At 54.4% G+C, this 15,194-nt stretch overlaps 1 protein-coding gene across 9 annotated transcripts; it reads left to right on the top strand.

Moving 5' to 3' along the window:
• The first annotated feature begins 3,287 nt into the window (after positions 1-3,287).
• On the top strand, positions 3,288-13,861 carry SUV39H1 (SUV39H1 histone lysine methyltransferase). 9 transcript variants are annotated; one of them, XR_008616398.1, is made up of 8 exons: positions 3,288-3,349; positions 5,469-5,614; positions 6,905-7,567; positions 10,313-10,429; positions 12,546-12,692; positions 12,776-12,905; positions 13,225-13,340; positions 13,638-13,678. XR_008616398.1 is itself a non-coding variant. In XM_028482822.2 (7 exons), the coding sequence occupies exons 1-7, from the start codon at positions 3,331-3,333 to the stop codon at positions 13,769-13,771; spliced, it is 1,356 nt and encodes a 451-aa protein (XP_028338623.1). In that variant the 5' UTR covers positions 3,288-3,330; the 3' UTR covers positions 13,772-13,861. The 9 variants fall into 9 exon arrangements, 6 of the variants coding, with proteins under 6 accessions (XP_028338623.1, XP_028338625.1, XP_028338624.1 ...); XR_008616397.1 differs by having other exon boundaries at positions 13,175-13,340; XM_028482822.2 differs by lacking the exon at positions 13,225-13,340 and having other exon boundaries at positions 13,638-13,861.
• The last annotated feature ends 1,333 nt before the right edge of the window (positions 13,862-15,194 follow it).

The raw sequence follows: 15,194 nt of genomic DNA, 5'->3' as shown, positions 1-15,194 counted from the left end.
TCATATCACTTCTCCCCCACCTTCCCCCGTCAAACCCAGAGTTCTGTAACCCCTTGGGCAGGCTTTGTCCTGGAAAAGACCGTACATCACACAACCTCTGAATCCCCAGGAGCACAGGCTAGAGCAAGCACAGACCTGTGGTAAAAGAGTTGACTGTGGGTGAGTTGCTTGACCTCCCTAGGCCTCAGTTTCCTCAGTCTTTGAAGATAAAAATGAAGATAAAAATTAAAGTAGATGGTGTCTGCAAAGTTCCTGGCTCCTTGTAGGCATCTATAAGCATCAGATGCTGCAACTGCTGTTGTTACTATTGTTATTACTGGGTGTCCCTGATCCTGAGTCACCATTGATTACAAAATGCATCGTTATTCTATGTATCGCTAAGAAAGACAAAAAAGTACTGCCAATTAAATTATGACCCATCAGCGCTTGTGAGACACAGCCTGATTTCAGAGATGTTAAAAAATTAAATGCTTCTGGGGCCCTGGCTGGCGATGTTGTTCCTTAACCTGCATTCTGGCTCCACATGTATGTTCCCTAGTGAAACTCATGACATGGGTCACCCATGGTCTATGTGCTTTTCTGTATGTGTGGTACAGTCCATATGAGGTTTACATTAAAAGCAGGTCAAACTTGTGCAGCTTGGAATGGATAAAACCTTGTACTGGTCTCACACTGGGAGATGTAGTATACACAGTTAAGCACTAAATTAATTCTGAATGAACAGACGAGTGGCTGGGAGTAGGACACAGTAATAACAGGGTAGCCTCTTACTTTGAGGTCTCTTGAAAAGGTGCTAGTCCAGAAAGATTCATTTTCTTTTTTTTATATAAATTTGTTTATTGTATTTATTTTATTTTTGGCTGGGTTGGGTCTTCGTTGCTGTGCGCGGGCTTTCTCTAGTTGCGGCGAGCAGGGGCTACTCTTCGTTGCGGTGCGCAGGCTTCTCATTGCAGTGGCTTCTCTTGTTGCGGAGCACAGGCTCTAGGCACGCGGGCTTCAGTAGTTGTGGCATGTGGCTCAGTAGTTGTGGCTCACGGGCTCCAGAGTGCAGGCTCAGTAGTTGTGGAGCACGGGCTTAGTTGCTCCGCGGCATGTGGGATCTTCCCGGACCAGGGCTCGAACCTGTGTCCTCTGCATTGGCAGGCGGATTCTTAACCACTGCGCCACCAGGGAAGCCCCAGAAAGATTCATTTTCTAGATGAACAGGAGATGCCCACCCAAGGTAATTCATCCGAGGTTTTACAGACGCAGAAACTGCCTAAGGTCACACACTTTAGTAAATGGTGGAGCTGGGATCGAACCCAGGTACTTGGGCTCTAGAAACCAAGCCTTTATCCACTACACTGTACTGTCTGGGGAAGACCAAGGGTGGCTTCCCAACACCCATAAACCTCTACATTTTCCCCCAGATTCAGGCAGAAAGAGGTCATGCCTTAAACCACTTTCGTGGGTTGGACAAGCCTCCTGGACTCCTGGGATTGGGAGGGTCCTGCCTGCCGGGGCAGACTGGGGGCATGTGAGGACCAGCATCGGACTCTGTTCTAGAAGGAATAAGGGAGGGAAGGGGAATCTATGGTGGGACTTCACTGTTAACTGTTCCACTCATGGCAAGCAGGAACTAATGGAACCTCAGCCTGACCAGCCATCTCTCCAATGGGCGCACAGCTGGATTGGCAGGCACAGAATAACCGTTTGGTTAACTGTATAACCGTTTGGTTGACTACATAACTCATGGACTGACAGGGAGAGGGGCAATTTGAGGAAATGACAGTGCAGTTTCCTGACACTGTGAGCTACTGAAAATCGAACTGAATTACAGCCCGCCTGGGACAGGCTGGGGCTGGTGACCTGATGGTGCAAAAGATGGGCAGCCTCCTGAGGGACTTACAGGCTGGCTGACTGATGATCCACGCTGTTGCTGCCTGCCTCGGTGGCAGGATGTTGCAGATGGCTGACTTGCTAGGAATCACACCCAGCCCAAGGGGCTGTCTGGATGTTACACTGTCTGGCGATGTGTAAAGGAGATCTACCCTGAGGGAATTTCAGGCTGACTGATGGACAGATCTGTGGCCGCCTGATAGGCAACTGTATCTGGTGACTGACTGCCTATCCTGACCAAATCACAGCATGCTTGACAGACCGTGTGGTCAGTCGGATGCTGAGAATGGCTACCTGGCTGACTGATATGAGGGGCAGACTGAACGAGTCACAGACCAGCTGACCCACTGAAAGATCAGTATAGCTGCCTGACCCCATGGCTGTCCATGGATAGAATCACAGCCGCCCCAAGAGGGCCCCGGGGTCAGAGGCTGCTGACTGACCGACCAATGGGGGGCATGCCTTGCCTGAGAAATGACAGATTGCTGACGACTGACAGGTGGCCTGGAGGCTTTAGCTGCTGTGACTACGTGCTCTGAGGGAATAAAGTGCCTGATCATGGTGTGAATGAGGAGGAACCTGAGTGAATTACAGAGTGACCAACTGACAGTGGAGAGCGTGACTGCCAGGGCTACATTAGATGCTGACAATGACAGCCTGTCCTGACATAATCACAGCCAGCCCGAGGGCCCGGCTGGTTGCTGTGGCTTCCTGGGCTGTGGTGAGATGATTCTCCCCAGGGTATCCCGAGCTACTCCCAGAGCCAGGGTAGATAGAGAGCTCGGCTGCTGGGCCGACTGTCGGTGCGATGAAGGGACAGTCTAAGGGAATGACAGGCTGGCTGACGAGCAGCGAGCAGTGTAGCTGTTGTCAACGCCGTGTGTCTGCCTTGAGGGCCTCGCCGCTGGCCCGAGGGCACGAATGGATGCTGCTATTGACAGACTGACAGCGTGAATGGGGGGCGGAGGTCTGATGAGACAGTGGTCGTGGTGATTGTCTGATTTGAGTCGGGTGACTGCCTGAGCAAGCTGTATGTGGAGGTAATCCACTTGGGGAGTCACGGCCTGCTTGGGGTTAAAATGTGGTGACGGACTGACGGCGATAATTGGGGGTCTGACAGGACGGAGAATCCCCCAGTGCAGCTGGCTGACAACGTGATTGGCTGACAGCGTGACAGACAGACCGGCTTACGGGCAGGGCCTCCGGCAACCTCAGCTGCCGTCGCCGCCGCCGCCGCCGCCCAGACGCACTCTGGGAAAGCGCCGGCGAGCACCCGCCTTCTGGACCGAGCCGGGTGGCGGGGAGGGGTCCGGTCACGGCTCGCCGGTTGGTCCGCGCGGGCGCTGCTCGCGGCGCAGCGCGGCCAATAGGCTGCGCATTCTCGGCCACGCCCGCGCGAGCTCTCTTCTCGCGAGGCCGGTTAGGCCCGAATGTCGTTAGCCGTGGGGAAAGATGGCGGAAAATTTAAAAGGTGAAGCAGTGGCGGCAGCGAGGCGGGCCCGCTGGCCGGGCCGGGTGGGCTGGAGGGGTGGCGTCGCTGGCTCGGGGCCCCGGCGTCCGAGGCCACGGGGTCGGGAGCCGGAAGCTCGGCACCGAAAGGCTGGAGCTCGGGGCGCGCGGGCCTGGCGCGCGGGGCTGGGCGGGGCTGAGGGGAGGGGGCGCGTGCCTCGGAACGCGGCGGGCACGGGGCTAAGTGGGGACACGGGAGGGGCGCGCGCGCCGCAGGTCGCGATCGGACGGCGCGCGCACGCGCGGGGGTTTGTCTGGGAGGCCGCGCCCGCGCGCGGGAAAATTGGCCGCCGGTGACCGTTACCCTGTTGGTGTCCACGCGAGACGCCGGAAGGGGAGGGGAGGGAAGGGGACGGACCTCCTTTTCAGAGTTAAGGGACGGGGGACTCGTCTGGGGGAGGGTATTTCCTCGCAGCGTGGTGGGGGAGGGGTTTGCGGCAGAGAGGGCTCGCCCAGGAAGAGGGGAAGGGGGCTTCCCTAATGGGAGAGCTGGACTCCCCCATGCGCGGGGAAGGAGGGGTGACTCAGTGTGTTGGGGAAGGTGGGCCCCTCTGGGTGAGGGAAGCTGCAGGGAGGATGGGTTCCACAGGTGTGAGGGGGAGCTCTGAGGGTAGGAGAGTCCATCTGTGATCAGTGCGGAGACAGCAGCTGATGTGAGTTGGGACCACGTTAGCGGGGCTTCAAAAGCAAGTTAAGGGTTTGAAAGGGAGAGGCATCACAGGGAAAGGAAGGCGTGAGTACAGGCCGAGTCTCCACTAGGCCTGCCTAAGTGGAGGGGGGGAAATGCGCACGTAATAATTTTGCAAAGCTCTTGTACCTTTGTAGGTTGACCTCTAGAGTATTTCATCATGAGTTTAAATGTTTGGTTTTTGTAATGGAAGGTAGAAAATGTTAAACATTTTTAAAAGATGAAATAGGATGAGGACTGACTATATTTGGAATAAGGGTTTTGTAAAATGATTTGGTAAAATGGCTTCTAAAGCACAGTAATTAATATGCCTTGAACCGAAAGAAGCCTTTTTAAATAAAAAAAGTCTGTGTGTCCTGAAAACTTTTGGTATCGCCCCAAAACATTCCAGGTATATTTAAAATAATTGCTGTCACTAACCTATATTGTTCTGTCTGTTCTTGAATTCAGAGCACACCCCTTTGGGCCAGCTTTACCCTTCACAGAAATGTGGATGAGACAGAGAAAATCAAAATGCAGCGTGAAAAAATATACCTTGTGGGTTTGAGACACCTACACTAATCATTTGGGGAAGCTTCCTGTAATCTAATACCACTCCACAATCTCTTATTCATAACTCTGAAATCCAAAAAGCCCTGAAAACTTAAATTTGGTTATCATTCAGTGGTAAAACTAGGCTATATGGAGGGACTGTTCAGTGCCACTATCTTGTAGCTTTATTTCTCCTATTTTTGTGAAAATTCAGACTTTTCCTACAGAACTATTAATGTATTTGATTATGGCTTGATGCCCCTGACCACACTAGGGGTGTGTTAGGGAATGTATAGGATATACCTAGAACTGCAGTTGTAAAATCCAAAAAAGAAATTTGGATTCCAAAACATCTGGCCCCAGGAGCTTCAGATAAAGCATTGTGGACCAGTCTTTCTAGTTACGCCTTTGTTTGGTGCCCTGGAGGTTTTAATCCCATCCCTACCCACACCCCTTGGGGAAATGCACCCTACTGAGATGGAGGGGGTTGTTCTCTTTTTTTTGCAAAGTGGGGAGAAGGATGATTAGGTCCTGAACTCCAGGCAGGTTTGCAGGCAGTTTAAGGAATGGTATAGAGGGATCTGGGAGCTCTGGGAGTAGATTCCTTTAGGACAGTCCATGCAGCAGATCCCACTTGGAAGTCTGCTGCTCCAGGGAAAGCCTTGGACAGTGAGCATTGGGGTAGATGGGAGTGGCACATTTTTGTTATAGAAGGGTCTTAGCATTGGGAAGGCCTGTGGATTAAATTTCACTGACTCTGAGGTAGTCCTTTGGAAGTCCCAGGGAGGATTTGGGGTCCTCTTTGACCCCTGGCCTTGCCAGGATGCCCAGCAATAGTTCCTTCTGGCCCCCTTTGTTCTAGGCTGCAGTGTGTGTTGCAAGTCTTCTTGGAATCAGCTACAGGACCTGTGCCGCCTGGCCAAACTCTCCTGCCCTGCCCTTGGCATCTCCAAGAGGAATCTCTATGACTTTGAAGTCGAGTACCTGTGCGATTACAAAAAGATCCGCGTGAGTCTGGGGTGACCATGGCCGGGGCAGGGGTGACTCAAGGAAGCTGGCTTCCTGCCCCCTTACCCCCAATTACCCACATCTGTTTCCAAAAGTAATTTTCTCCTCTGATCTTAAAAAAATAGGATTAGTAGGCCCTCTTTTCATCTCCATTTTACAGGTGGGAAAACTAAGTGGCTTTCTGAGAGGGGCAGGAGCCAGACTGAATCCCCAAATAAATCTCTCCTCCCACCTCCCTAGGAATACAAACCAATTGCAGAGATTGAGATGTTGAGCCCAGGAGTGGAGATAATGACAGCTAATGGTTTTGAGCACTTTGCGTGCCAGGCACTTCCTTTCAGAAACTCACTTAATCCCGCCAACAACATTGTAAAATGGGAACTGTTATTGTTGCCAGAGGAAATAACGGCAGGATAGTTAAGAGAAGCCTGGAGCCAGCATGCTTGGGTTCAGATCCTGGCTCTGTAACCCCGGGATACTTACCCATATTTTCTGTACTTAATTTTCCTCATCTATAAAATGGGTATAATTAGTAGTATCTACCTCATATAGAGTTGTGAGGGTTAGATTAGTTAATAATACATGTAAGTTGCTTAGAACAGTACCTGCTACATAATGAATGCTAGAACAATGTCAGCTTTTTTTTTCTTATTTACAGATGAAGAAACAGGCCCAGCGAGGTTAAATAACTGCCTAAGTTTACACTGCTAGGGAGCGGCAGATTCAGGATTTGTCTAGTTGTAGAATCTGTGTAGTTAAACTCTATCCTATAGCTGCCGCTCAGCAAGAAAAGATCCCTCTGGCTGCTGTGTGGAGAACAGACTGTAGGGGCAAGGGTGGAAGCAGGGGGACAGGTGAGGAGGCTGCTGCTGCATTCCAGGCGAGCGATGACGGTGGTGACGGTGACAGAGGTTTGAAGTGTAGGATTCTGGATGTAGCTTGAAGGCGGGGCTGACAGGATTTCCTGAGTGGATGTGGGGAGTGTGAGAAAAAGGAGTCAAGGATGACTTCAAGAGCTGGGATGAACAGCTAGCAGGAGGGAATATGTTTGGGAGATTAAATTAAAAGTTGGGATTTAGACAGATAGTAAGTGGGAGCGAGGGATTTGAACCTAGTGAGCCTCACTCTAGAGCCCATGCTCTTTAACCACTGCACAGAGTCATTCCAGGAAACGGGGGGAACAGTTTGGGTGTTGTCCACAGGCATTGGGATGGAAGTCCCACGAGGGCTGGGCCAAGGGTCTCGTCTGTCACTTACAGTGACCCCATCCCTCCCCACCCCATCCCCCAGGAACAGGAGTATTACCTGGTAAAGTGGCGTGGGTACCCAGACTCAGAGAGCACCTGGGAGCCACGGCAGAATCTCAAGTGTGTGCGCATTCTCAAGCAGTTTCACAAGGACTTGGAAAGGGAGCTGCTCCGGCGGCACCACCGGTCAAAGCCACCCCGGCACCTGGACCCAAGCCTGGCCAACTACCTGGTGCAGAAGGCCAAGCAGAGGCGGGCGCTCCGGCGCTGGGAGCAGGAGCTCAACGCCAAGCGCAGCCACCTGGGACGCATCACCGTGGAGAACGAGGTGGACCTGGACGGCCCCCCGCGGGCCTTCGTGTACATCAACGAGTACCGTGTCGGTGAGGGCATCACCCTCAACCAGGTGGCTGTGGGCTGCGAGTGCCAAGACTGTTTGTGGGCACCTGCTGGAGGCTGTTGCCCTGGGGCGTCGCTGCACAAGTTTGCCTACAATGACCAGGGCCAGGTGCGCCTGCGAGCCGGGCTGCCCATCTACGAGTGCAACTCCCGCTGCCGCTGTGGCTATGACTGCCCCAACCGCGTGGTACAGAAGGGCATCCGCTATGACCTCTGCATCTTCCGCACGGATGATGGACGCGGCTGGGGTGTCCGCACGCTGGAGAAGATCCGCAAGAACAGCTTCGTCATGGAGTACGTGGGAGAGGTAGGGAGACGGGGCTGGGCGGGTGTGCGCAGCTCTCCCCACGTGTGTTCCCACCGTGCACGCCCAGCTCTCCCCACTGTGTGCCTGCAGCTTCCCTGCTTTCCCTGTGGGGAAGGTGTTGAGGGGGTTAACCTGAGTGTGAGAGGGACATCCTGGCAGGGGTGAGTATTCCAAGCTGGTAAAGGCACCCTGAAATACCTCCAGACTGGGTTGACTTCATAAGGGTACCTAGCAAAGAGGAAAGCGGGAACTGAAATCCAGGCAGCGTTCCTTTTAACAGGCCGTGTGGTCTGCACAGGATTGCATCACCTGAAAAGGCATTTCCTCTTCTCATTTCACGAGGGTCCAGCTTATCACCAAGCAGTGTCTACCTGGAAGGAGCACCTTTTACTAATCTGCATAAAAGGAACACAGTCTGGAGTAGGACGTAGACATGCCTTGGGGAGCTTGGCTACCTCCTCCTTTAGCCGCGCAGGACGCTGGGGAAAGGCGGGCTGTGTCCAGCAGGCTAGCCGCTGGACCAGACAAGCCCCACATCTTAATGGCTTTGCACGCTATAAGTCCGTTTGCTCCTCCAGTGTGGGCATTTGGGTCGTATCCTTCCACACGACGGCGTGGCCACCTAGGTTCTTTCCCTCTTGTGCCTTTGCCATGCCTTAGAGTCGCCTCTGATCCTCAGCATTGCCTGGCAAGTGGGCTGGGGGGTTCAGAAGGGGAGATTTCTAAGGGGCCAGGCCCAGACGTGGTGCACATCATGTCTGCCCACAACCTGCTGGCTGGAACCGAGTCACTGGCCTTACCTCAGTGCAAAGCAGATGTGAAGTGTGATTCAGCCGTATGCCCAAGTGGAAAACAAAAAGGGATTTGGGTGAATAACTAGCAAGTATCTGCAACAGCAAGTGTCATCTTCTAAGGTGGGACGTGGTGGGCATTTGGAGTGGGGCAGTTCTTTGTTACGTAGGACCATCTCATGCATTGGGGAACATTTAACATCCCTGGACCTTGACCATTTAAATCCATGAGTGTGCCTTGTCACGATGACAACCCTAAACACCTCCGTATTTCTGCGGGCCTCTTAGGGGTATGACATGGCTGGGAAGTGACAGAATTGGCCTAAGGGACGCACACCTGAGGATGTCTACACTGTAGTGATAACACTGATGAAGAGGAGAGGCTCCTGCTCTGAGGAACTATAAAGTAGAGAGGGTCATAGCCCCCGGGGCTGGGGGCGGGGCAGAGACCATCTAGAAGCAGAGCAGTCCACACTGCAGAGGACCCTGACAGTCTGGACCAGGGGATGTCCACACCCCAGATAATCCCGGTGGTCGGGTGGAGGAAATGTCCACATGTTGAAGGACCTGACAGTCTAGAGGAAGGAGGAGGTGACCACAGCCCAGAGGGTTCCTGACAGTCTAGAGAAGCGGGGTCCTGACAATCTGTAGGAAGAGGTGTCCACGTCCCAGAGCGACCTGAGGAAGAGAGCAGGCTCTCCAGAGGACCCTGGCGGTCTGACTTAGGAAGTGTCCACACCCACACTGCCCTGACACTCAGGAAAATGAAGTTTCCTCACTCCAGAGGGATAGTGACAGTCTGAAGGAGCTCAGGTCTACACCTAAGAGACTCTGACAGCCTGGAGGAAGTGTCCACACCCTCAGCGCCCTGACACTCTGGTGGAGATGTCCAGACCTTAGAGGGACAGTGACAATGTGGAAGAGATGTCATGCCCCAGAGCTATGTTAGCAGTGCAGGGGATAAGGTGTCCACACCCACAGGAGTCAACAGTCCTAGAGGAAGTCCAGAGCAGTCTAGCTTCACTGCACTGACAGTCTTTGGAGGAGCTGTCAACAGCACAGGAGAATCCTGACAGGCGAGGAGGAGGAAGAGTCTTCAGCTCACTGGCACCCCAAGGTCCCCTGGGCCCAATACTTTTCCCACCATTCTTCCTTAGTGTCCTTACTCCTCCATGCTGTAAGCATGGCGGTTTCTGGGGACCCTGACAGTGGGGGGACAGTTTCTGGGGACTCTGACAGTCCCACCATGTGAGCTGCCCTTCCACATTCTGTCAGAACATCCCCACCCTCACCCAGCAGAGAACATAGCCTGTTTTATCAATTCTGAAACATGCAATTTCTTCGTATTTTAACAACTCTGAAATGAAAGTGAGTCTCGCTTTAGTTTAATTAAATGATGGCATATCATCATTTAGTTAGCAGCAGTTTTTCTTTTCTTGCGAAAGGGCGCACAAAATCAGGGAGCCTGTTAGATTTTGACAAGCTACGGTACTCATAACCACTCCTAACACAAAAACAAACAGAAACCCCTCTCACATCTCTGATCTTGCTGGATTTTGACAACAGCCCCTATCAGGTTGGGATGATTGTCATTGTCATCTCCATTCAACAGATGAGAAAACTGAGGCCCAGAGAGGTATAGTAAAGTGCTCAGAGTCACCAAGCTAGTAAAGTGGGTAAAAAAAGGCCCAAATGTCTAAAATTAGTGTGCTGCCAAACCTGGTGGAGTGTTGTTTTTTGGATTTGGGAGGGGGTTTGGCTGAGGAAACGGGCAGGGAGAGAACATTCAGGATCCCATATCCGGGATGGGGCAGAGCAGCAACTGGACTCCAAGTCTTCTGGTTCCCACTCCCATCAAAACCCTTCCCGGCTGCCAGCTTCTAGCCCATCTGTCTTCCCCAGTCACTCCGGAGAGTTGCTGGGGAGCAGGGAAATGGACTGATTTGTTCTCAAGTTTTCAGGGTGGACCACCCCTTACAGAGTGGGACTGAAAAGAAGACAGAGAGAAGGAACCGTTTGTGCCCTGCAGGGTTTGCAGTGTGACTCACTCCTGGGGAGACTGGGGGAGCAGGTAGGGGCAGAACAGGCAGGAAGGTGGAGACTGGGGAGGAGGTGGGCATTCCCTCTGGTTGGGGAGGGGCCCAAAGGGAAAAGCTGGCCCAGACACCACCCAGTATGCTCATGAGCCCAGGCTTCTGAAGGCAGCGGTGGGTGGGGATTGGGAGCTTCAGGAAGGCTGCACAGAGAAGTGACATCTTTGGGAGCTGATGTCACAAGGAAGAGTATGTGTCCTTTGGGAGGTGGAGGGAGACTGACCTTGACATACTCTTCCTCAAAATGCTTCTGTGGCTCCTGTTTTGTCCCTCAGGAGAGTCCCCACTTTTCAATCTGGTAAAAGCCCTTGTGTGATCTGCAGTTTGCTTTAGATGGTGTATCTCTTTTCCACTGCCCCTCAAACTCTAAGCACTGTGGGTGTCTGAGTCCATCTATGTTACCAGATTGTGACCCACAAGGGCCAGACTGGGCCTGGTCCCTGTGACTTCCCCACCAAATTGACCCCTGAGGGCCAGGACCAAGCCTGGTTCCTGTGTCTCCCCCACCCAACTGTAACCCCTGAGTACTGGGACCAGGCACAGGGTAGACCTCATGAAAATCCACTGAATGAATGAGTGAACAAACAAACAAAAATTGGGGGTATGGGGGAGCCAGGTTCCTCAAGGAACGGAGCTGGAGTATGGGGCAGTGAGCAGTGCGGCCTGAGGGATAGGCCTTGGTCTTCTAAGGGGGTTGTTGATCGGCATTCAGCACAGAGCAGAGGCTGGAGGTGATGGTGGAGGAGGCAGGGAGGAGGCTAGAGAAAATGGAGGCTGGTCAAGACCGGAAGTAGGAAGAGCAAGGTCACTGGCTGGCGTGAGGATGAGCAAGGAAGGAGGCCCGGGTGGGTCTCGGGCTTACGGCCAGTGTGGCAGGAGGGTGGTGGTGGGCAGTGGGTCTCTGATGAAGGGAGAAGGAAGGAATAAGGGGTGTGGTGAGAAGAGAGTGCCTGAGTTGCCTATAGGACCACTGCTGGACAGAGGTCAGGTCTCCAAGCTAGAAAGCAGGATACAAATAACGGGCATCTGCTGCCTGTCTGCTGTGTACTGTGCTGGCACTTGTGTCTGAGGGCCGGGCAGAAACCCGGGAGTGGAGAACGAGGCCGGCCCTGGTCTAGGGGCACCCAGGCTGAGGAGGGGGCAATCTTGGCTACCGTGGGACCTCACCCAGAGGCATGGGCCCAGAAGAGGGGACATGAGGGATGGAGAGGAGGGATGGGGTGTGGCACGGGCTGGGGTGAGGAATCCGTCACCAGCACTTGGGAGGCAAGGACAGGCTGGGCTAGGATAATGGTCCAGTTACTAGGACAGATGGGGACCCATCTGGGGAGGAGGAATGCCTACTGCTGTCTTAAATACCAGTTGTTGGCAGTGTGCGGTGTCAGGGCTGAGCGAGGCGTTCTGCTCTGTGCTCTGGTCCCCTTTCTTTCCTCTTCTGTCTCTGAGTTTTTGGCCTTGGTCTCTTTTTTGTGATCTCAGACTCCTTGGGGTCTTGGGCCTTTTTTCTGGACCTGGATATTTTGCATTAAGATTCTGTCTGTGTCTCTAGCTCTCTCTTCTGAGTCCCTTTCTCATTCATTCAGTCTCCCTTTTCCCAGGCCTCTCTCTTCAGCTTACTCTCCGTGTTCCTTTTGCTGTCTGCACCGCCCTGCACTGGCTCGGTTCTCTAGTCCTGCAGTGCCTCAGGCTCTCTCGCCCTGGATCAGTCAGCCTCTCTCACCCCCACTCTCCCCACCCCTCTCTGTTGAGCACTGGGTCTTTTTCTTCCTCGCCCTTGATCTGGGTCCCCTCACTATGTCCTACTATGGGTCTCTCACTATGGGGAACTCTGTCACTCCTGGACCTTGTGGCCGCCCTCTGCCTACCGTTGAGACTCCCTGCGCCCTCCAGGGGCCTGAGAAGGGCTGACACACCCTGTGTGTCACTGCCTCGCATGTGTCCACGCCGCCCAGACCCGCTGAGCCAGCCGCAGGGTGCGGGTGCCTCCTTGCTCCCTTGTTCTCCTCCAGGGGGGCACGCTAGGGGGTCGGGAGCTGTGCTGGCTTTCCTGAACCTTCTTGGCCAACCTCCCCTCCCCCATGGCCTTCTCCTCAGATCATTACCTCAGAGGAGGCAGAACGGCGGGGCCAGATCTATGACCGCCAGGGCGCCACCTACCTCTTCGACCTGGACTACGTGGAGGACGTGTACACCGTGGACGCCGCCTATTATGGCAACATCTCCCATTTTGTCAACCACAGTGTGGGTACCCCGCAGGCGGGTGGGGGGTCGGGAGGAGCAGGCTGGGGCCCCTCCTCACCCTCCCACTGTTCTTTCTTGCCCAGTGTGACCCCAACCTCCAGGTGTACAACGTCTTCATAGACAACCTTGATGAGCGGCTGCCCCGCATCGCTTTCTTTGCCACAAGAACCATCCGGGCAGGCGAGGAGCTTACCTTCGATTACAACATGCAAGGTGGGGGTGGCAGGGGACCGCGGGCAGGGACACACGATGACCTGGGGCACAAGGACCCCTTCCCAAGGAGCTTTAAGATGCTCTTACTCCCAGTCTCATATCTGGACTCCTGGACTCCTGCCTGCCCTTTGGGGGTCCCTTTATTCCCAGCCACTGGACCCCAATTCTGAGACACTCATGCCACCTTCTCCCAGGGCTCCCGGGGGAGGATGTTTGGCTCAAGAGTTATGACACTCCTCCTGACTCCAATCTTGTCTGAATTTCCCCAGTCCCCCAACCCTCCCCGCTCCTAACCCCCTTTGGCCTTCCTCATTCTAAGCCTCTGGACACCCTTGTGGCCTCCAACCAGTCCCCTTCTTGACCAACTAGCCACCTCTGAGACACTCGAGGGGGGATCTTTGGCAGGAGAGTTCAGATGCCCCTCTGGATGCCCAGGTGACCCTCCATTCCTGACCCCTGCCTGACATAACCCTCTTGGTTGCCCCTGACAGCTCCCTGACCCCCCCCCAAGAACCTCCAATCCCTGGCCATCTTCCTAATACCTGAACACCCCTCTAGTGCTAAGCCCTGGCCCTTGCCTGAAGCCACCAACCCCATGACCCCTTCCTGACCCAGATCTCAGAACTGCCCCCAGCCCCTAAGATCCCTGGGTCCCATGGTAAAAGGGCAGTGGGACAGCTTCACCTAGGCCTCTATCTAACAAGTCCCCCACCCCCGGCTGTGACTCCACAGTGGACCCCGTGGACATGGAGAGCACCCGCATGGACTCCAACTTTGGCCTGGCCGGGCTCCCCGGCTCCCCCAAGAAGCGGGTCCGTATTGAATGCAAGTGTGGGACTGAATCCTGCCGCAAATACCTCTTCTAGCCCTTTGAAGTCTGAGGCCAGACTGACCATGGGGGCCTAAATATGCCTACCCCACCCACCCACTGCTGCCCTCCTGTCGAGGAAAGACTGCCAGGGCCTCCTGCCTGCCTCCGCCCGCCCCCACCTGCCCCATGCTCGGCACTGCGGGGCCATGGGGAGGACAGACTCCAGGAGTCCCCTCTCCCTGTCCCAGCCCCATCCGTGGGTTGCACTTACCCCTGCCCACCTTCGGAAGTGATTTTTCAGCACCAGGACTTTCTGCAGTTGGGATTCATCGCCTAGCAAGGAGGTCCAAGGGCTGAGCCCCAGCCCAGACCCAAAATAGAAAGACGTTTGTTTTTGCACCTGCTTCTGCCTGGAGCTTGAGGGGTCTGTTGCAGGCCCTCTCCCCACTGCCCCAAGGGTGTGGTGAAGCGGCCCCAGGACAGGCTGATACCAGAGCTCAGGGTTCCCAGCCCACTCATCTCCCCTACCACAGAAACGTGCTAGTGAAAGAAAGGGGGTCTCCAAGGCTGGGGTCTGAGGCTGGTTCCTGTTCATGCTTGCATGCTCCTAGTGTCAGCCTAAGAGCCGTAGGGTCTCTTTTTCAGGGCTGTGCATCTGAGAAGTGGACACCCACATGCCACTGGAAGGACAGTGGATGCCCATGGCCCGTTGGCCAGTGAAAGGCAGTCCAGACTTTCCCAGCCCTTAAGGTGGGCTGGGACTGAGCTCTGCCTTTGGGAGTACATAGAAGGTGCCCAGGGCTCTCAGGAGCTCAAAGGGTGCTGGGAGCTCTAAACCTGGGGTGCGACGACTGCTGGGAGTACCCAGAGCTGGAACTGAGACCTGGCTAGGCTGCAGATAGCACTTAGGACAAAATGTGCATTGATGAGGTGCCAGGCACTGGGCAGAGCACCTGGTCCACGTGGATTGTCTCAGGGAAGCCTTGGAAACTATGGAGGTGGATCCCAGGAATGGGCCCATGTGGCAGAAGGCAAAGCACAGGCCAAGAATGGGGGTGGGGATGGCTTACCCACGAGGGTGTGGTGAGGCGAGGGGAGCCTCTGCCGCCTCCCAGCCCTGGCCCTTTGTGCTCACCTTGGGTCCACTGGTCTCAAAAGTTACCTGCCCACAAATGTACAAAAGGCGAAGGCTCTGATGGCTGCCTCGCCCCTTGCTTCCCCTGTGAGGTCTTCTCTAGGAAGCCTTCCCTGACTACCTGTGCGTAGAGTGTCCCTACGTGAGACTGTGTGCCCTGCCACCAGATGCCACATCTGTGTGTCCGTTTGTATGTCCGTCTGTGTGTCCGTGCTCCCCACCCCAGACTGACCTTCAGGCATGGACTGAATCTGATTCTCCTCTTGTATATCCCTCAGCCCTACCCAGCCTGGGATGGGCATCAATAAAACAAATTATTGACTGAACAAACCAAGGTGTGGGG

The sequence above is a fragment of the Physeter macrocephalus genome, chromosome 21, assembly GCF_002837175.3.
Source record: "Physeter macrocephalus isolate SW-GA chromosome 21, ASM283717v5, whole genome shotgun sequence".
Lineage (NCBI taxonomy): Eukaryota > Metazoa > Chordata > Mammalia > Artiodactyla > Physeteridae > Physeter > Physeter macrocephalus.
The sequence above is the reverse complement of the archived record's forward strand: the minus strand, read 5'-3'. Positions and strand labels throughout refer to the sequence as shown.